This window comes from Streptopelia decaocto (genome assembly GCF_964273445.1).
Source record: "Streptopelia decaocto genome assembly, chromosome: 13".
In the NCBI taxonomy this organism is placed as follows: domain Eukaryota; kingdom Metazoa; phylum Chordata; class Aves; order Columbiformes; family Columbidae; genus Streptopelia; species Streptopelia decaocto.
This window is the reverse complement of record NC_138668.1, coordinates 17,164,014-17,184,587: the sequence shown is the minus strand read 5'-3', so window position 1 is coordinate 17,184,587 and position 20,574 is coordinate 17,164,014. Positions and strand designations below refer to the sequence as shown.

At 40.2% G+C, this 20,574-nt stretch overlaps 1 protein-coding gene across 5 annotated transcripts in view; it reads left to right on the top strand.

Annotated features, from left to right (window-relative positions):
• The window catches only part of SNX29 (sorting nexin 29), a 126,246-nt gene that overhangs the window by 12,819 nt on the left and 92,853 nt on the right, over window positions 1-20,574 (top strand). For all 5 annotated transcript variants that reach the window (XM_082064112.1, XM_082064115.1, XM_082064113.1 and 2 more), the window contains exons 6-13: window positions 2,416-2,486; window positions 3,330-3,578; window positions 5,563-5,932; window positions 6,604-6,722; window positions 9,903-9,981; window positions 10,487-10,569; window positions 17,127-17,190; window positions 18,426-18,554. In XM_082064112.1, coding sequence (XP_081920238.1) covers window positions 2,416-2,486; window positions 3,330-3,578; window positions 5,563-5,932; window positions 6,604-6,722; window positions 9,903-9,981; window positions 10,487-10,569; window positions 17,127-17,190; window positions 18,426-18,554 — 1,164 coding nt within the window. The remainder of the gene's footprint in view (window positions 1-2,415; window positions 2,487-3,329; window positions 3,579-5,562; window positions 5,933-6,603; window positions 6,723-9,902; window positions 9,982-10,486; window positions 10,570-17,126; window positions 17,191-18,425; window positions 18,555-20,574) is intronic.

Sequence of the window (20,574 nt, the reverse complement as noted above, 5' to 3'; positions counted from 1 at the left end):
TGAAGCCACTTAACCTCATACCTCTGTTTTGTGTGGGTTTGAAATTTTGGCAGCCAAAGGTAGTGGCTTGTGCCTCTGTCAGCCTGTGAGCTGGCACTGGCGTCCCTCTAGCACGTGAGGATACGTGCTTCTATCCTCAGCTTCATTTCCATCCTCTTTCCGAACTCCATTCCCTGTTCATTCACCAGTTTTCCTCCCTGGGACCTGGACACCGTGCTTTGTGGTGCTCCTCTCGTTCCATTCAGTAGAGCACAACTGCAGACTTGATCACACCCGGTCATCGGCGCGAATTGTCTTGTGGAGATGCCCATCCTGTGAGGAGAGGCTCCAGCAGCCGAGCAATAGGCAGCTGCAGGTCCCTTGGAAGTGCTTATGTTCCAGTTTGTGGATCTTCTTGTTACAGAATTACTGACAATAAGTTACTGTGCATGGTGAAATCCTAAGGTGCTTTGGATGTGCAAAATGCACTTAAGTTTATACTTGAGTCCTACCTTTTTGTTCATACGTCTTCAGCTCCTTTTCTTTTTGAAAGTTCGGAGTATTTTCCTTTTTTTATCAATAACAGGTGAGCTTGATCAAGTCCAATGGATCCAGCAAAAAGGCATTCTTTCCATTTACATCAATTAATGGATATGCTGGATAAGATTGTTGCCAGAACTGAGCTGGTTACTACCTCCTTTTCATGTTTAATCTGTTCCAGTCCTCTGTAGCTTTCTTGCTGTCAAGGTTTAAGGCGAGGCTGCAATAAACCGTGGCAGACACTGCCTGTTATCCCCTTTACCTCCCGCCACCCCTTCCTTTAGATCGGAAAGATGATAAGAAAGATAAGGGGAAAGGAAGAGAGACTTAGACTGCAAGTTGGAGAGTTTTAAGGGGTTTTACTAGTGTTACTAATAAATAGAGAATATATACAAAATACACAAAGCCAGTCTCAGTGCTGGACGTGGCGCTGGCGTCGCTCAGCAGCAGAGCTGGGGCTGCGGGGCTGGCGGCTCCAGCAGCTGCAGCTCAGGCCCCGGCAGGCCCGGGCGGGACTGCACAGCAAACGGAACCTGGTGCGGGATGCAGGGCCTGAGGGCTGTGGGTCACAGACAGACAGACAGACGGGGCCTCTCTGGATGCGGCCATGGGCGAAGAGAGACAGACCCTGTGATCACCCTCTGATATAGGGGTGTGACGATGATGGGATGGAATACTGCCGTTGGTCAGCTCTAGTCACCTGTTCATCCACCCCTCCTCAAACACGCCCCTCTCACAACGGAACGGGGAAAACTTATCAGTCTTTCTTGGCTACCGTAGTAATAAATCTAAACACGAGCTTCTTCAGCATCCCGTTGGTCTCTTGTCAGCACCGAGTGCAGCATCCTGGGAAAAATATGCAGCTAAAACTCAGAGGAGTACAGGCACCTAGAGAACTGAGCTGAAAGAAACATCACTGAAAGAGAACCGGTCTGGGTTTTAACAAAACCAGGACACTTGCAAGAAAGCTTGAAATCAAATGAAGGCATATGAAACAACAAAGGAAAAAAAACCCTGACAACCATTGTGAGGAAATGAGTGACTTGGATTTCTGTGTCACTAGTTAGTCTTGTGCTTGTAGCAATACTTACACCGTGTTAGCGTTATCAGCACTCTCTGCATTGGACATGAAATATTATTTCTAAAAAGGCTTATTCCAGAATATTTATGATTTAAGTGTTATCCCAATTCAGATGAGATTTACAGGCTCAGTTTATGTCCCCAATTCTTGTCTGTTTTGTAAACTTTTAAATGAATGTATCAAACTTGTTAAATATGGGTTGAGGCTTTTCTTGCTATCTGCTTCTATGTTAACTGAATTTTCTTACATCCAAATTCCTAGTTGACTCTAGGGTAGCTGATGTGTTTTGGGATATTAGAATTGATCCCTGATTCATAGAATAATAGAATGGTTGGAGTCAGAAGGGACCTTAAAGCTTGTCCAGCCCCCCCGTGCTGTGGGCTGGGACATCCTGCAAGTTGCTCAAGGTGAATTGGATCGTTTTGGTTGTGTTCATGTATTCTAATAATTTATAAAATGGCTTGGTAATTATAGTCAACTGTAGCTATTTAAAAACATCTATGCAGTATGGCAATAGGTGTAGTGAAATATTGTGACTGCTAATGCAGTATGAACCTCCTTGCCCTTAGTGGCTTTTTTCTCATTAAAAAATTGCAGAGCTAAGACTGAAAATAAAGTACTATTTAGCACTTATTTGATAACTGTTCAGGCAGTTCTATATATTTCAGGGCTTCAGGGAGTTACTGTGATAGAGAATTTGATCCGTTGGTACACTCATACATATTTTCAGAGTTTTAATGTCTTTAAGAAGTGGAATATATGTTAATATAGGACTGCATATTCTTTTTTTTTTTTTTCCCCTTTCAAAATTATAGTGTCTTCTATGAAGACTGGTCTTTCATGATGGATGAAGAACGTTCTAGTATGATCCCTACGATGGCAGCTGGTAAGACTTTCTCTTAAATGGTGCTGTTCTGGGAAAACAAGTTCATTTTGAGATGTTTCTGGTTGCGAGGAGCTTCTCTAACACAGTCTTTGCTAATGTGGAGAACGTGTGGCAGATGCATGCTCAGGGTGAACAGTCAAGGTGTTGTGCCAGTTTATGCTATGAATTGGTGAACTGTTAAAACTCTGGATCTGGCCTTCCTACAGTTCAAAAATCTTTCACATGAATTTTCTAACTCTTCATCAGTCCAGGCTAGCTTTTTAAAAAATCTAGCCAATTTAGAGAAAACAAAGTGATTTATTCCTGAGTAGAAGAGAGCAGTAATAGGCTTTTATAGTAACACCCAAATTATAGGTAAATCCATGGGAGGAGAGTAAGAGTAAGGAATGATAGCACAGAATTTACTTTTCTGGAGTTTGACCACAGAAGTGATGTATTATTACCTTTTACACTCATTTTCCCAGGTGAATGAATGGTCACATGCTTCGTTCTACAAGATAGGGTTCACAGAAGTTTTTCTTAATAGAATATAGGAACCAACAAGTGTTAAAGTTGCACTGAAATGGATTTAAATAAAAGGTTAAAATAAACGAGCTCACAGTGCTTACTGCTTATTTAATGTGCAGCTGAGCAGCCTTCAAGGTAAGTTCAGAACTGATTGCATCAGCTCGAATATAATCTAAAACTGAAAGAATAAGAATTCATGCATGGAGAGTTGTGGGAAATTTTGGGGGAAAAATGTTTTATACATCACAGCGTTGTTAATTCTTAGGTTCTATGTTTGTAACGTTTGTATGATGTATATAGTGTCTTTTTGTTCTTTTTTTCCTCTTTTATCTGAAGGTCTGAACTCCATTCTTTTTGCAATCAACATAGATAATAAAGATTTAAATGGGCAGAGCAAATGCACACCCACCGTGTCTGATTTGTTAAAGGAATCGACACAAAACGTCACCTCATTATTGAAAGAATCCACTCAGGGTGTCAGCAGCCTTCTTCGAGAGATAACGGCAGCGTCTGCTGTCTCCATTCTGATCAAACCTGATCCGGACACTGACCCTCTTCCTGTTCTCTCCAAGAATGTCAATGCTGGTAAGCATTTTTGCAATGGTAGTGTCGTTCAGAAAGACGGAAAATATTCAAGTGTGTTTAAGTAACTTTTCAATTAAATTTAATGCACTATTATGGAACAAAAACCTTAAAGCTAAGTGCACTACACATACAAACCAGTTGAGTGTGAAACACAGTTATGAGATTTTAGAAATACTAGTGTGAATACTGGCTGATAAATGTGTATTTTAGCTTTCTGGTTTCACTGTGAGAGGGAAGCTAAACTGTCTTATTGGCAGAGTGCTTTGCTTGTCACCTAAATTTCAATTTCTTGATTTTTCATTTTTAGTATGTTTTCTTTTGGCACTTTATCAGTCAGTATCTGCCATATATCTGTTGTTATATGTCAGATAAAAATCTTAGCTTGTAATCTTCTTCATGCAGCGCCCATGTTTGCAGTCTGAATTCCTAAATGAAGTGGGTTATTACCACAAAGGAAAATTGACTCATGCGTTCTTTTTGCCTTTAAATGTGTTAGTGGTGCAACTAGTTTGTAGGATGTTAGTTACTAATAAAGAGCCAAAGTTTTAATCTCTTGTAATTTGAAACTGATCAAGCAAAATGGGATTTTCATTATACATTTTCAGTTCCCAAAATGGCAAAGGAATATCTTGTCATCTTTATTTCCAGAAGTTGAGGTAAAAGAATGTTTTGCTTTGTAAAGGTGCAAAACTGCAGGAGATTCTGGGACTTATGTGTTTTTCAGTGAAGAAACAAGGTTTGAGTTTTGGTTTTAACATGTGAATGCTGTCTGGTGGGAATAGAAGTTGAGATGAAGTCTGTTTTTTATTGTCCTTTAAAATAGACTTTGTCTCAAAACACAGTTTTCAAAACAAACTTGCGGTAAAGCTTTTGTTGTTTAGCATTTTAAATGAGATTAAAATAATAGGTGATACTTGACTTGGGATAACTTTGTTAGTATAGAATAGGCTTGCAAGATGAAAGAACAGAATAATTGAGCACATACTGCACGTGACTCGACAGCACAATGTATGTGTCCAGTACATGTGTATACAGGATGTGTCATGTACAACTTAAATAAAGTGTCACTTAAAAAATGGTGTTTGTTCAAATGCCATTGTATGTCGAGTGTTAGAGTAAGTCAGATGTTCTCATTAAAGTCTATGTTCTTGGATGGAATTCTATTTGCATCCAGAATGAGTTTTACTGTCCTTTTACTCTTAGAAGTACGTTAATGTGTTTTGTGGGTATAGAGCAGCTGGACTTGAATTAAACAACAGCAGTTTAGGCCCGGTGTGAGTTGTCTTGGTGGGTAAATTTCTGATCTTTCTTAGAGTGCTTCAACTTTGCGAGGTCATTTAGCCTCATGTGCACAATGGAATCAGTGGGAATAGGTACTAATTTAAAAATAAGTGCTGTTACAGCATAGATGTGAAGTAATCAGAGAGGGTTTATTTCTAGACCAAGAGCTAATTAGCTGAGGGAGTGAGCAAGCTAAATTTTTTCTTCTGAGAGCTGGCTACTCAATTTCCAGAATATAGACAAAATTCACTTTATTTGATTGCAAGTTGTGAATTTAGTTTGTGTTGTGAGTTCGTTATTTTTAGTTTTTTCTCCCCAGAAGCATTTAGTGTTTTTTCTGTTGTGTGTACATACTCTGCAGTATCCGTTACCCGTATTCTGTGGAGAAGGTGACGGGAAGGCTTTCTTTTACATTTCATTTTATAAGTTTGTTGAATTTTTTATTTCCAGTTCCAATTGAATACTGTTACGAATGCACCTCAAAAATATGTTCTAAAATCTGAATTATGTAAGGAATAGAAAGTAAAGATGGTAATTGAAGATTTATAAGCTCATGTATGGAAAGATAATGAAATACCTTGTAGATCTAAGTGTTTTCTTTTTCTTTACTAAACTCATGTAGTATGTGAGTTCTAAGAAAAAAATCAAGTGTATTACATTGTTTCTCTTTTGTAAACTATGTGAACCTTTATGTTGGTATTAGATTTGAAATATAAAAAAGATCGAAGAAAGAAGAAGAGAGTGACAAACATTATCTCATTTGATGAAGAGGAAGATGAGCAAAATTTGGGGGATGCCACAAAGACGTTGACTACCGGCGAAAGTTCAGAGGAGAGCGTAGACAGAGCTTCGGGTTTTGTGTTGCCCTCATCCGAAAGCACTGTTGGAAGAAATTGGAACGGGAATGAAAGTGACCATTCGTGGAGGAGCAATTCAGTGTTCATGAACGGAGAGTACGAGTACCAGAAACTAGATGTGAAGAGCATCGATGATGAAGATGCAGATGAGGATGACCTGTATGGAAAAGTGTTAGGAAATAAAGACACAGAAGGTGAAACTGAATCTTCTGAAAAGTAAGTAGTGTTGCAGGCGCCAGTGGCAAATTTTCTGTGCTTCCCCCTGTCCCACCCTCTCCTTCCTTCAGGAATACTGGCAAATGTATGGAACTAACTGAGCTATACATTTTATATTTTTTTTCCTCTCTTTTTTTTTTCCCCCTTTTCCATTGTTTAAACCATTTGGGCCACTGTGGTGACGGGATTTTGCCTCTACGTTCCACTGAAACCCCAGATTTTGAGATTTCAGGCTTGTTCTCCTTGAAGTTCTCAGTTGTTGAAATTCTTGCACGATATAGCCAGGCTATAACACTCACCTGTTTGAAGTTTCCTTGTGCTTAGTATGATATTAACTCTATTTTGGCTTCACAGTAAAAGCCCATATTTTACACAGAGTAAGCCTGTTATCATCAGAGTAGATAGTTAAACAAGACAAGACACAACTGAGAGAAAAATAATTTTAGATACTAATATGCGCTCTTTATTTTTGAATCCCTTTGGAGAAAAAGAGGCAAGCAGCGTTTGCCTTGTCTGCTTTGGAGTGGTCTGATACTTAATGAATTTATGTGTGTCTGAACCAAGAAATGGGCAGGCAGATTGAAAAGAAGACTTGTGGTACCTCTGGAAGAAAGATAAGCATTGACTGTGTAAATAGGTTGTTTTATTTGTATTTTTTTTTTTAAATCTAGGCCTCATGAAATAGGCTCATGCGATTCTCAGATATGCAGTTGGACTCCGCTGCAGGTCCTGAACGATGACTCGGATGTTCTGTTTCCTGTCAGTGCTGTTGGCTCTTACTCCCAAACAGGTAGGGATTTCAATGTAGCACATTCCAGCAAACTTCATAACAGAAGTTCTAACATGGGACAATTGTGAGAAATAGTGGGATTGTAAGGACATAGGAGATATTGCACAACTGGGATGGGAGGTTCAGTTAAAGTTTATTCTGGATCTGAATCAGAGTTTTTGATTTGAGTAGATACTTAGTTGAGGATGATTTATTGATGTCAAAATAAACCAGAGTTTTTGTTGGGATTAAGCTGTGATCTTGTATGGTATTTTATTAATGTTTAGGATGGTTGAATAGAAAGTACCCTTATTCATTTTCTAGATATCACTAAGCTGGAGGGAGCTGCAAGTGTGTGTGAGAGTTTGAATTCAAATTAATCTTGACAGATTGGAGAAAGTATCAAATATTGGATGCAGTTCAATAGAAGCTGTTATCTATTTATATACAGGATGAGGAATGATTGGCTAAGGAATACTTCTGCAGAGGAGGATACGGGAATCACAGCATGGTTTGGGGTTGAAGGGATCTTCAAAGGTCATCTAGTCCAAACCCCTGCCATGACAGGGACATCTGCACCAGCTCAGGGTGCTCAGAGCCCCGTCCAGCCTGGCCTGGGATGTCTCCAGGGATGGTTCAGCCACCACCTCTCTGGCCAACCTGGGCCAGGCTCTCACCACCCTTATCACAAAAAATTTTCTTCCTTATATCCAACCTAAATCTACCCTCTTTCAGTTTAAAATGATTGCCCCTTGTCCCATCACTGCAGGCCATGGTCAAAAGTCTCTCCATCTTTCATATAAGCCCACTTTGTACGTTGAAAGGCCGCAATGAGTTCCTGGAGCCTTCTTCAGGCTGAACACCCCAGCTCTTTCAGTCTTTCTTCATAGCAGAGCTGTTCCAGCCGTTGATCATTTCTGTGGCTCTCTGGACCCGGCCTAACAGGTCTATGTCTTTCTTGTACTGTGGATCCCAGAGCTGGATGCGGTCTTCAGGGTGGGGTCTCATGAAAGCAAAATAGAGGGGAGAATCAGCTCCCTCAGCCTACTTGCCGTGCTTTGTTTTATGCAGCCCAGGATAAGATTTGCCTTCTGGCCCGCGAGCACCAATTGCCAGCTCATATCTTACTTTTAATCCGCCCATATCCTCACGTTGTTTTCTGGAGGAGACTCACTGTGGTGGGTCACCAGCTGACAGTGAATTTGCAGGGCTGTGCTTTGGCAGTAAAAGCACAGTTTGCACAGACACACGTAAAGGAAAGCGTCACCTGTAAGTATGTGCTCGGGTGGCTCTGGGCTGGCTCAGCCGCAGTGCGGTTTGTATTTTGGGGTGCTGCACTTCAAGATTGATGTGAACCATTTGGAGGAGATCTTGAAGCAAGCAATGAAAATGGTTAAAGGTATGGAAAAGAACATCTGGTGCTTTCCTAGTATCTGTATTGGTACTGAAAACAAAAAACTTCCACCTGCCACCCCCACACCACCCCTCCAAGTTAATATTTTGCTAGCAGTTCATAAAACATTGCTTTTGTAAAACTTTGGGACTGTATTCTCATTTCAGTGACCGCTTAAAAACTTCTCAGTGGCATTCAAGTAATGGTTTTGTTGTAAAATATTTCGTATTTTTTGCATATACCTTATATGTGCCAAGAGTATAAATGGACCATTAATTGAAGGCCTGTGAAAAGTGTAATAAAAATGTGAATTGTAAAATAATGCTGTACTGCCCTCTGCTGTATTTTAATATGTGTACTTTACCTCTTAAGAGATGCCAGTGGTTAAAAAAAGAAGTATTTTTTTTCTTGTACTCCTACATTTTTCAGTTTATGAAGAAATGGATTTAGAAGACATGATGTAGTTTGTGGCATAGTGTTCTCTGAAATTTTATAGAGCAGTTGTTAGAGGAGGACTCTAGATTTGTCGGTGTTTGCGGACCGCAGCACTGAGAGCTGTAACACCGGTTCCCGTTCGGACGGGCGGCGGACGGGAGTTGTTGTGCCAGTTGCTGGATGCAGCGCTGGCTCAGGCAGCTCTGGGCTCGGCGGGAGCTCCGCTGGGCTGGGTGAGCTGGGGCAGCTGCTGCTGCGGCTCAGCCCGGGCCTGCCCGGATCATTAGTATTATGCCAACATTTTTGTTAAAACATGCTTAATGAGCTCTTGTAAAATATATAGATTAACCCAATATTTTGGTTATATGTCTTAATAGAGATTGTTGCAGTGCTTCAGGGATGCGTCAGGGCGTGCATCTCCATGTACCTAGTGATAAGAAAACCCGAGTCAAAATTCAGTTGCTTGGGACAGGAATGGAGTATGCATTTTAGGAACTGAGCTTCAGTAAACTCTACAGCTTAAAAAAATGAGCTTTCTCCTCCATAGTCATTCTGAAATAACTGTAATTCCCGTTAACATTTTTTTTCTAGAACTCCAGCTTTTTAAATTCTGTGCTATTTTAGTCCATGATTTTAGGATAGTTTTACGGTGACTTTGTAACCCTTGCATAATGCGATGCAGAAAACATCAATAAAATGTGATTTTTGTTTCTTTCCACCTGAACTGGCTTAATGACAGGCCCAGTGGTGAGTGTATTTTGATCCTGACAGTTATGGGTCTGTGGACAGATGGATATTATCTTTGCTTTAAAAAAATATATACATATATCTATATCTATCTGCCTGATTCCTGATGCTCGGTACAAAGGCATGAGGAGCCAGAGAAAAGCCCCGGGGCTCTGTTGGGAGTGCGTGAAGGGCCAGGGTGTCTGCAAGGGTTCCTGTACTGGGGACTAACCACAAACTCTTTGCCTGCAAGTCACAAACAGATTTGTAATGACTACCAGATGCCATGTGCTGGTTAAAATTCTGGGGCTGGCAAAAGTAACTTCAGTAAGAAGTCTCTTCCTCGCTTCGCACCATTGTTATCAGTGTCAAATGTACATCCAAAGACTAATTTAGGAATTGTGAAACTTTTTTTTTTTTTTTTTTTTCTAAACTGGTGGCTGTGTTCCTAAGTGACTTTACGGTCCTGCTGCCATTCAGGGTGAATGTGCAGAAGCCAACCTTGGTGAAAGAATTTAAAGTGTTTAAACACTTTAGTAAAGACGAGTGTTTCTACTTAAAGATGTAATTCTCTTCCTTCTGGTTTTGTTTTTATTTTATAAGTACTGCTAACTGAAGAAAGCTAATGCTTGTGTGTTCTACTTTAGATAACTTGGAGAATGGAGAGGGGCATGAAAATGTTCACACGGTGGAACTGGTTCCAAGAAGATCTGATCTTCCTTACAGGTACATGTCAAATATGTTTTCTTAGGAGAAAAAAATCTTCACCGTATAGCTGCCAACTTATTGTTGTTACGTAATAGATCGCTGCTCCGTACTGGAAAACAAACTATTCATCACAGTACTTTTGCACGTTTGGAAAGACAAATGTGAAAGTCTATGTTTCCATTTTTACATCCTTTCATATGTTGAACTTTTTCCTAATTTTCTTGAAGAAGTCGTGTAGTCATGTGGAATGACAGGCAGACTTAGCCTCCTGGTTTTGAAAATAGGCTTTATGTGGGTTTTTATGTTCTTGTTTACCGCATTCCCCATGGCCTGTTGATTTGGATCTTTTTGTCTATATTCTCAAATCAGGCTCACAACAAATATATTAAAGAATAATTAAACATAAGCTGGTTGAATGTGAGTGAATATGGTGACAATTTTAGTTTCTAGCATGCTTTTTTCTTAAGTCTTGAATTCAGGATTTTGTTTGCGTTTATTGATGGTATTGTACTTTGATGACTAGAGTGGAAGTCAGCCCTCCAGCTCCAGTGAATACTTTAAGCAACGTGTTGCCTTCAGCTACTGTGCCAGAATCCATGACAGTTAGTAAGTACTTCCTTGATGTATCTAGATTGATGGCATTAACCTTGAAAGTTCTATAACTCTTCATTTCTGTTTTTATGTCAGTAAGATCTGTTTAGAGGGGCATACAGCACTTCATTTTTGACATGTTGGCCACGTTAGCAATGACTGCTCTAAACCGATTTTTGACTTGGCAGATCCCAGGTTATGGTTGGTTGCAGCTGGAATGGGGTTGGCTTCTCTTTGTCCTCCGTATACTAAATGTGGCTTAAGTAGTTAAATGAACAATAATGATTTAATTTGATTAAAATCTTTAGATCTCTGCAAGCCCTGAAAACACTGGAAATGATTGATTCTGATGCAATCTTACTTGTTTTGCCTTCTTTCATTAATGCCTAGTTGGAAAAAAACAAAACACCAAAAACCAAACAAACTTGGAACTCTTTCCTGTGTATGCTCAGTCTGTGTTTTGTTATGGAAATCTGCTCCAAACACAAATATTTGCTTTAATATTTTTTCTCCACATAAACTTGTAGAATAGAGACTTAGTTGTTAAGCTGACTAGCTCTCTAAACATGTAAGCCAGTATGTTTTTTTTTTCCTCACCGTACAGACAGTTTTTGGATATAGATTCTTCCTAAAGCTCTGGGTTGTGTGTTTGTTTCTTTTTATAAATTCAAATATGCACAAATTATAAATCATGACATTTGGGAAGTTAGAAGCAAAGAAGCCAAGATTATTTTCTGAAATTGATTTATGAAATCATCAAAATGAGTGAACCCTAAAGATACTGTAATCTCGTGTTCTAATGTCCTGTTCAAATGATACCTGTGTCACTGTATGCTAAGGGAAGTAGACCACACGTTTTTACCGGGTGCTGTTTCAGGCTGTGGCATGGGCCTGCTGAAAAACTATTCCTCAGAATCATAAAATCATAGAATCGTCTCAGTTGGAAGAGGCCCTCAGGATCACCGAGTCCAACCATAACCCAGCTCTGGCACTGACCCGTGTTCCTGAGAACCTCGTCCAAACGCCTTGTAAACCCCTCCAGGGATGGTGACTCCACCACTGGGCAGCCTGTTCCAATGCTCAAAAACCCTTTCTGGGAAGAATTTTTTCCTAATATCCAACCTCAGCCTCCCCTGGCACAACTTGAGGCCGTTTCCTCTTGTCCTGTCACTTGTTCCTTGGGAGAAGAGACCAACGCCCTCCATGCTCCAGGCTCCTTTCAGGCAGTTCAGAGATCAGACGGTCTCCCCTCAGCTCCTGCTCTCCAGCTGAACCCCCAGGTCCCTCAGCCGCTCCTTTATTGTAGCAGGAAACTAGTTTGAGACTTTTGAGTGACATAAGTGAAGGTGTAGGTGGAGTTACTGTTGCAGTTACTGTGATACTTTGGTCACTGGATATTCTCCGCTCATGTTATTACTACAATATCTTTTCATTCTTACATTTTTTATTCTATTTTTCAGTAATAGGATTTTAATGGCAAACTGCGATTTTAGCGCACCCTATTGATTTTATTGTTTTGTAGAGGTATTAGGTACCAGCAGGGGCCGCAATTGGTTTCCATCAGTTGCTCTGTTAGTCCCTATGTGTAGTTAAGACAGCTATAAAATAGAAAGGAAATCTTGAGATTTTTCAGTTCCTGGTGCTCGATTTGTAAATGAAATGAACCATAGGATCAAGAGAAGCATATATGCTGTCATTAGTTTCCTCTTTCAGAGAAGGTTTTAGCTGAAGGAAGGGGGGAACTGTGTCAAAACAAATCTCTAAAGCCAGTAGAACACTTCGTAAATAATCTAATTATCATTGTAAGTAAAATTCAGCTGACTATACATGTAAGGTAATACCTTTGTAGGAAAATGCTTCTTTCCAGTTTGTTGTTGTTGGCCATAGATTCTCCATGCAGGAAGAATTCCGGGCTGTGACAAAGCCAGAAACGGAACCTCTTTTTCTGTATTGCAATTAGCAGAAGAATTATTAAATGGTGAGGCTTACAGCTTGGTTGCATAGCAACTAATTCTAACACATCAGGCAAGAAAAATGGAATGCAACAGTGCAGTGAGAAAAGCTGCAAGGTCTCCAGTGACTGGGGTTTTGTGCTGCTTACTTCAAAACACAAAGCCTGAAATGATTCTTTTTAAATCTATTCTCGTCCTGCTTCCTTTCCAGTTTACTAGTATAATACCAACCTTTTCTTGGTTCTTTTGATAGGCAGCCTGGAAAATTATAAGAAGCTGTGATTCAGAATTTCTGCCATTTTGAATAATTTTCCTGAACTCATGTCCCATGCTTTGGTAAGGCTTAGGGTAACTTAGCAGCAGATGCATCTCCAAAAATACTAATACCACTCAAGAGAAATCCTAGTCCATGGAGTCAGAGTTTCACTGTGTATATTAGACATCGTTTGAAATTTTGCACTATTTTACAGATCATTATGTCTTATAACCAATTTTATAAAGAATTAAGTTTGTCAGAAGTTTTATATTTGTGCGCCTATTCTGACATGTCCAGTTTAAACAAAATGGTATTTATTTTGTCATATGAATGACAGACAACTTTATGCCCGCTGCAGTTGTTGTTAACGGGAGATAATCTTCCCAGCCTTGTTTTCCCCCAGGAAGCCTGTCCTGCCTGTCAGCTCTCCCCATTCTGGGTTTGCAGTGGGAAAAAAGGACGTTCCAAACCTTTCCGTTTAGAAGGACGCTACTTGTGTCCTTCTTTACAGCCTTCTTTACAAGGATGCTATTTACGTCCTTCTTACAATGGACCTTTTAGTAAGGTACTTTTTTAGTAAATAATTGGGAACTTAGTTTTTCCACTATAATTTTCCTCAGTTTTTAAAGTTGGCTTGACCACAGAGGTAAGCGAAGGTTGTAGCACTGTACATTACTCCATATTTTTTCATATATTCTGGAGAAACCCCCCAGTTTTTATGAGGACTGAAGAACTTGACTGAATAATCAAACCTGTATATCATATTTGTGTCCTGTCTGTGTGAATAAATAAGGTGGGTATTTTTGTACTTTTTCCTCTCAGTGCTTGTGACAGGGGGTTCCGTGGCTTCCCTGGCGGCACAGCTGTGCAAAGAGGCTGCGTACGTTTCATCACTGAGAAAAAAAGCTGCAGTTCATCTTCCAGATTTCTTTTTTGGCCAGGACCGTTCTGTACACTAGAAGGCCAACACTGCATTGCCTAATTTATTTCCTGCTAAAAATTGCCCTATGAATAGTGATATGATAGGATAATATTTACAAGATTTTAGAGCACTAAATAAAGCCTTGATGGGCAGTGCTCGTGCAGGCAGCTTAGGGAGCATGTTTGGAAAGGTCAGGCTTGAAGATGTCACTGGTCTGCTGGACGTTTTCTTTGTCTCCACAATTATCTGTGTAAATCTGCACTCAGGAAAGTAACAAATGGTCCTGTGGGCTGTTCCCAGGCTGCTGTTCCCTGCGGTTGCGGAGGAGTGTGGCGGGACCTTGTGCGCACCCAGAGACCATCTGACAGCTCCTGCTTAGAACAGGTGCTGAAAAATCATACCTGGCCCATCCTTGGTGAAACAGCACAGGAGTTGTGAAACTCCTGACTGTTCTGGGGTTGCTGGGAAGCTGACAGGTGGTTCTTAAAGCCCGCCACTTTTTTTTTGTGTATTCCATGCTCTGAATGTGGCCTTAGAAAAGTTTTATAGAAGCTTGATTTGCATGTAGTATGGAAGTGAAATAAAAATGTTTTAGAGCAAATATTTGCTTTTTAGTAATTAGGCACTACAGATGAATTTCCACAATAGAAGATTTTTTTTTGGTGTTTTAAAAAATGAGGTTTAATATGAACATTCATTCCTTGAGTTTTATGTTATCTTATTTTACTGATAAACAAACCAACAATTCCAAGCCAGGTGCTTCCACATGGAAATCCTTTTTTTAAGAAGTTGTTGGAAAAATATCTCTTAAGATTACATAATTTGAAAGACTTCACTAATTATCTTATTATATCTTTATGAAACGCTGATTATCACTTGAATTTTAGCTATGTTGGTGTTGAAGGCTGATCATTAGTAACAGTAGAGTGTCTCTTTCAGTTAATGTTACTTTACAGAATGCAAACGACATATCAAGCACAAAGCAGTTCAGAAGTAGCACATAAACTCTAATATCAAAGTGTTTTCTGAAGTGGGTATATTGGGCCATCTACCCACTGTTTTATAGAAAAGGAAAGGAAAAGAAAAAGGAAAGGAAAAGGGAAAGGGAAAGAAAAGAAAAAGGAAGAAAAGGAAGAAAAAGGAAAAAAACAAAGGAAAAAGTGGAGGAAAAAATAAAAAAGGAAAAAAGACAAGAAGAGGGGAGAAAGACTGAGGCTGTGAAATCCAGAAGTCAGAAAATGCCCAATTTATGGTTGCTGCTACAACCCTGATTATTTTAAATTATTTCTTCCCTCTTCCACCGCACCCCATGAGCGAGACAAGTCTGCTGAAGGAGTGAGGTGACGCGGACGTGCCGCCGGGCGTGCTGCTGGATTTACTGTGTTTGTCTTCGCTGGCTGTTCTGATGTGCTGCTCGAATTTTTCGAGAAGCATAAGCGAGAGCAAGAAATTACGTTTTTTGAAAGTTGTGAATGTTACGCCTGAATTAAATAGGATGGTGTCCTAGGTCCATTCAGTTACGTGAATCAAAAGATTAAATTGGCTTCTGATACTTTTCTTGGTAACTTATTATTTGTTTAATTCCACTAGTGAACGTTTGACTCCTTTATATTTACTGTGCATGCAGAGGTTAAAGAAGTGTTAGTGATGAACAATATAGGTTTTGTTTGTTTTGAGGAGCTCTGTAGTGCTGCGGAGTTGAAGCAGAACCGTGAGTGGGGTGGCGATGGAGCAGCCCTCGGAGCCTGCGCGCTCAGCCCTCACCTGGTGGTTCTCTTGGTGCTTCTTCCACATCTTCTCTGCTACTGTGCTCGACCTAAATTAGCAAGAAGTACTGAGTTATCAAGTGTGGTTGCTTTTGTGGTCCTAAATTAAGCGCTGTTTTTTTGTCCTGTATGTAATAATGAAATTTGGAGTTTCTGCATTGCTGTGTCTCTACAGCATTGTCATTTCTATAACTCTCAGAAAAAATAAGGCAAATGGAGATATTATAAAAAGCATTTCAACATCTTTTATTTCAAGAGGCTTTTTTCTTCTCCTTTTCTGCAAACCACGGTCTTTACCAGAATTTTGCTTTCATGCTCTACTCACTGATGTGTGTGTTGGAGAGGGGAGTGAGAGAGGATGGGATTTCAGCTCTCCACTCATGCAGAAGGTTCTGCTTGGAATAAGGGAAAGAAGATTAAGTTACCAGGCAAGTTAAGGTTACAATTTGAATAGGTTGGTAAAACTGGGAAAAAAGGAGACAATTTATAATAGCTTCGTTGTTTAAATGTTAATAAATCAGTACATGTGTAAACAGACTTGAGTATGCACAGTTATTGTAGGGCTGTCACCCCAGCGGGAGTGCGGAGCCAGCGCTGCAGCAACTTGTCTGAGCAGCAATGGCTTTAATTGATTGAGAGTCAGAGAAATAGTAACAGCTAACTCAGATCAGGCATTGTCATGTTTTAATGACACTGGTGAAATATTTAAAATGCCAGTGGCTTGATGCTTTCTTGAGGAAGATTCTGAATTCAGCTTTATAGGCAAAGATCTTTGTTTTGTTATAGGACCTATATCCATCACGATGTTTGCTAGAAGCCATTCAAATATTTGTATTTCCTGTATTTATTGAGGATCTGGAAGTCAGAATCTGTTGTAGATTAGACAACTAAGTTCTAATATTATCTGTAAATTTATAGTAAATAGTAATAGTACAGCGGTACAGTTACATGCTGAAACCATAGTAGCAGGACTGCGGGTGCAGCAGCACTTTGAGCTGACACTTCTCTGTGCGGTGTTGGACTTCTCTGGTGTCACCGGTAAAGCTAACCCTGAAGAAGTCTTAAAATCTAAAATTCTGTCATAATTAAAAAAAAAAATTCTTGATGTAATGACAGAAAGTATTTTTTAGGTATTTATAGGAGGTAAAAAGGTTTTTATAGGAAATTACAAGATTCAGAAATCCCATCATCTTTAAGACTGAGCTTGAGGAGAAGTGCCCTGGAGCAGCAATGCCATTGCGTCTGCTCTGGCTGCTGCAATCGTTCTGCTTCCTGTGGCAGAATTGATAGCGAGGAAAGAAGCGATTTGAAGAAGTTAAACAAGTAACAGTGTATGTCATCAGTGTGCACGCAGTGAAAAGGTGCATTGTCCCATATGTCTGCAATTAAAACAAACCAGCTGCAGGCACAGGCAGACTTGGAAACATTTGTATTAAAGCCAGCTGCAGACTAATTAGATTTGATCAGTACTTCTGATCCTGTGTTAAATAATACCATTTTGGAAAGGTTGCTCAAGTTAGTGATGAGATTAAGAGCATTTTATGTGCTTTGCTGAATAGCAAATGATGTTGGCATCATCTTAAACATGTTGCTGAGTTAGGGCCACGATGACTTTTAGATCTAAACTGAGCAAAAATACACACAGAAATTAATCCTTTTTTGTCCCTTCTCTTTAGATGAACTTCGTCAAGCTATTGTGGCCATGATGAATAGAAAGGATGAACTGGAAGAACAGAATAGGTAGTCTTCTTTTTCTAATCAAGAGGCACTATAATTAAAAAACCCCAAAACGTTAATACAAGCTGTCCTTTGTGTAAAGCTACATGTAATCCTTTGGATGTGTATTATTTTTCTGTGAAAGGTAAGCTTAATACTTCAGTATTCAACAGTTGATACCGAAGAGTAATGTTTGCAGGTCAGCTTCTTGCTTTGAATTCTGATCACCTACTACTCTTTGCATTTTGGGAGCTTTTGCCAGTTACAGTGTTTTCAAACCCAAACCCTAAAGCCAAAAGATTCTTAAGATCTCTTCAGATAGCTTTCCAAATGAGTAAAAGTTGGTTTGCAGGCAAATATTCAGAAAATCTCCTTTTCCCTCTGGTGCAGAAGTGATGCAGGATGTCTGACAGGGTTAGGCTGAGGGTGGCTGTCATTGTGAGGGTCTTTATGTTCGCTTGGGGCTAAATGATGATGTAAATGTACAAATGATAAGTTACTTATTTAAAATGCTATCAAACCTACTTTTTAGGTATTTAGTCTATTGGAACACATCATTAGATGAATGAAAATGCAGATGTATTCAAGAGATACTTTTGTTATGCTCTAGTAGGATTATTTTGGTAATTTACATTTTCCTATAGATATTTTAATTTTTGTTTATTTTTTTTCTAATGTTGAGACTACCAACTGATCCCATTTTCCTGCCTCTTACCCTCCCCACTCCAATAATTGCAAGTTATTGCTCCATCCAGCTCTGCGGGTTTTTTGGCAGAGGACAGGCATGCTTTGGGCTTTGCGGTTGCGTGCCATGCTGCCCTGTGCTGTCTCGTCCAAGCTTTTAGGCAGAGCTCCGTTGCAGTGCTCTCAGCCGGGACAAGAGCCCTACCTGTCTGCTGCTCTTGCTAGGAAATACATTGCTGATAGATTGTTCCTGAGATGTATGGGCTTGCACAAACCAAATTATAAGCTACTTTCTGTAATAGATTATTTCTGCGTGGTGGCACAGTAGATACCATGTGCTTTGGGCATGTTGATGAGAGTGTAATACAAATTAATAGTAAGCACAACTGTTTTGATTGGGTCCTTTTTCCTTGTAACTTTTCATATCTTTGTATAATCGAATCAACAGAATTTATTACATTGACTAATGAAACTTCAGGATGACATTAATGCTGTCATTCAGGCACCTGCTCTGTGATTCATAGGGTATCGGTAGTGTTTGCAGTGTTCTAACAGGGGCTGCTGCCTCCTTCCAGGTCTCTGAGGAACCTGCTGGATGGCGAGATGGAGCATTCGGCGGCGCTGCGGCAGGAGATGGACAACTGGAGACGGAAGGCGGCGGAACAGGAGGAGCGACACGCCAGCAAGGTCCAGGCCCTGGCCAGGTGAGGAGCACCCACAGCGGCACAAAAAGGAACAGCAGTGGGGCAAGGGAACCGGAAACTCTGCATACACGAAAAAGAAATTGGCAAGAAGTGTAGTTTTCAGAAGAACATAGGGGATCTAGGACTAAAAACACCATGGACTTTGTTTGAATTTAAGCCGAAAAAACCTTTGGGAGATTTTCTGACAAATACAGTTGGTCTGTGTTCTTTGTTTTGTTAAGTGTTAACACCAAGTGAGAGTTTAAAATGTTAGCAAAACCACTGTTACAGCTCCAGAGGAAAGACTATTAGTGAACTGAACTTATGAAATCAAGTTTAATTTTAAAAAGTAATTAGACTAATATTAAGAAACATAAGCCATGAAAATAACAGCAGTTAGATAATGAGACTAGCTACAAATGAATACATATATGTAGGGTAAATGTAAGAGGCCTTTTCTCTTTATGTATCTATTTTGTCCAGTTTTAACCACCCCTTTTTGAAAATTTTTATTTTACTTGATATTTGTGTGATTCTTGATATTGCTGTCTGCCCAATATCAATGTCCTGTTTCTTTTCCTTCTATTGGATATGCCATAGCCTTGATGGTGCTGAAGTACCTAGCACTGTCTGCAAACAGTACTTTCCAAACCTCAAATATCATACAGCCGTGAAATGTAAGGGGGCAAGGAGGGGAACAGATCTGCAGCCAGTGAGGACTTGATTTGGAGCCTATTTCATTTTAATTGTGCTCCACTGTGTTTCCTCTGGTAGATGTCTTTTATAGTTCCACACTCAACCTTTCATGACACTTTCTCTCCCCTGTGCAGCTGAGGAGGGGTGATGGAGCAGCTTTGGGCACTGGGTGTCCAGCTGGGGTCAGCCCCCGCAGAGTCAGCTGGAACAGGTTGCTCAGGACCATTCCCGTGCGTTTTTTTCGTATCTCCCTCTACAGCCCCTCTGGGCAGTGTTGTTGGCAGTGACCCACAGGCAATGCTCTTCCTAACGCACTGCAAGCTGCTGTTGGCTTGCTTTGCTGCCAGGGTGGCATTGCTGACTTGTGGTCACCTTGTTGTCCCAGATCCTTCTCTGTAGAGCTGCTTTTCCAGCCCCCAGCACATCTGGTTGCCAAGGGCTGTGCCTCCCCAGATGCAGAACTTTGCATTTCCCCTCCTTGAACTTTAAGGGATTCACCTGAGTCCGATTCTGCAGCCTGTCCAGGTCTCTCTGAATTGCAGCACAGCCATTTGGTGTATCAGCTGCTCCTCAGTTCTGCATTGTCTGTGAACTTGCTGGGGGTGCCCTGTGTCCCTGCAGCCAGGTCCTTGACAAAGGTGTTGACCAACATTGGCCCCAGCACCCGCCTGCCTCCAGCCTGACTTTGTGCCACAGCTCTGCTGAAAGAAGAACATTTTAACCTGCCCTTGTCTCAGTGGGATTTAGCTCTGAGGGTAAACGCTGCTCTAATAGTGTGATTTTCTTCTTACAATTCTCAATAAGCTCTAGAGTAACCTGTGATGCCTAAGACCTCGGGGATGATTCACATGTATAGTAAACAACAAACCCATCCTAAATGTTAAATTTAAGATGAGTAATCTGTGCCTTCTCACGGGGAGAAGTGTTTGTTTTCTGCGTGCGTGGTGTCAGTCGTGAAGTACCACAGCTGAGATTCCCATAAGCTTTTCATTGCATAGCAGAGCTGGTATCTGAAAATGAGAAATATAAAGCTTGACATATTTTTTTTAGAAGTATTTAGGACATTACTAATTCTGCTTTTGATGACACATCAAAGCGAACTACTCACTTTGGGGGAAGGAGAGATGCGTGAGTTGGACATTCACATGATGTGGGGCAATTGAAACAGTGCAAATACTTCACATTTAATATTTGCATTTCAGGTTATAGGAATTATATATTCATATTTCTTTGACTCACTTCCCCTACAGTTTTAGAATTTGCAGTGACATAGGGATGAATCAGATATTTGTCAAGCACATACCTTCTTAAAGAATAGATAAGGAGCTTTTATAACAAGATCTAA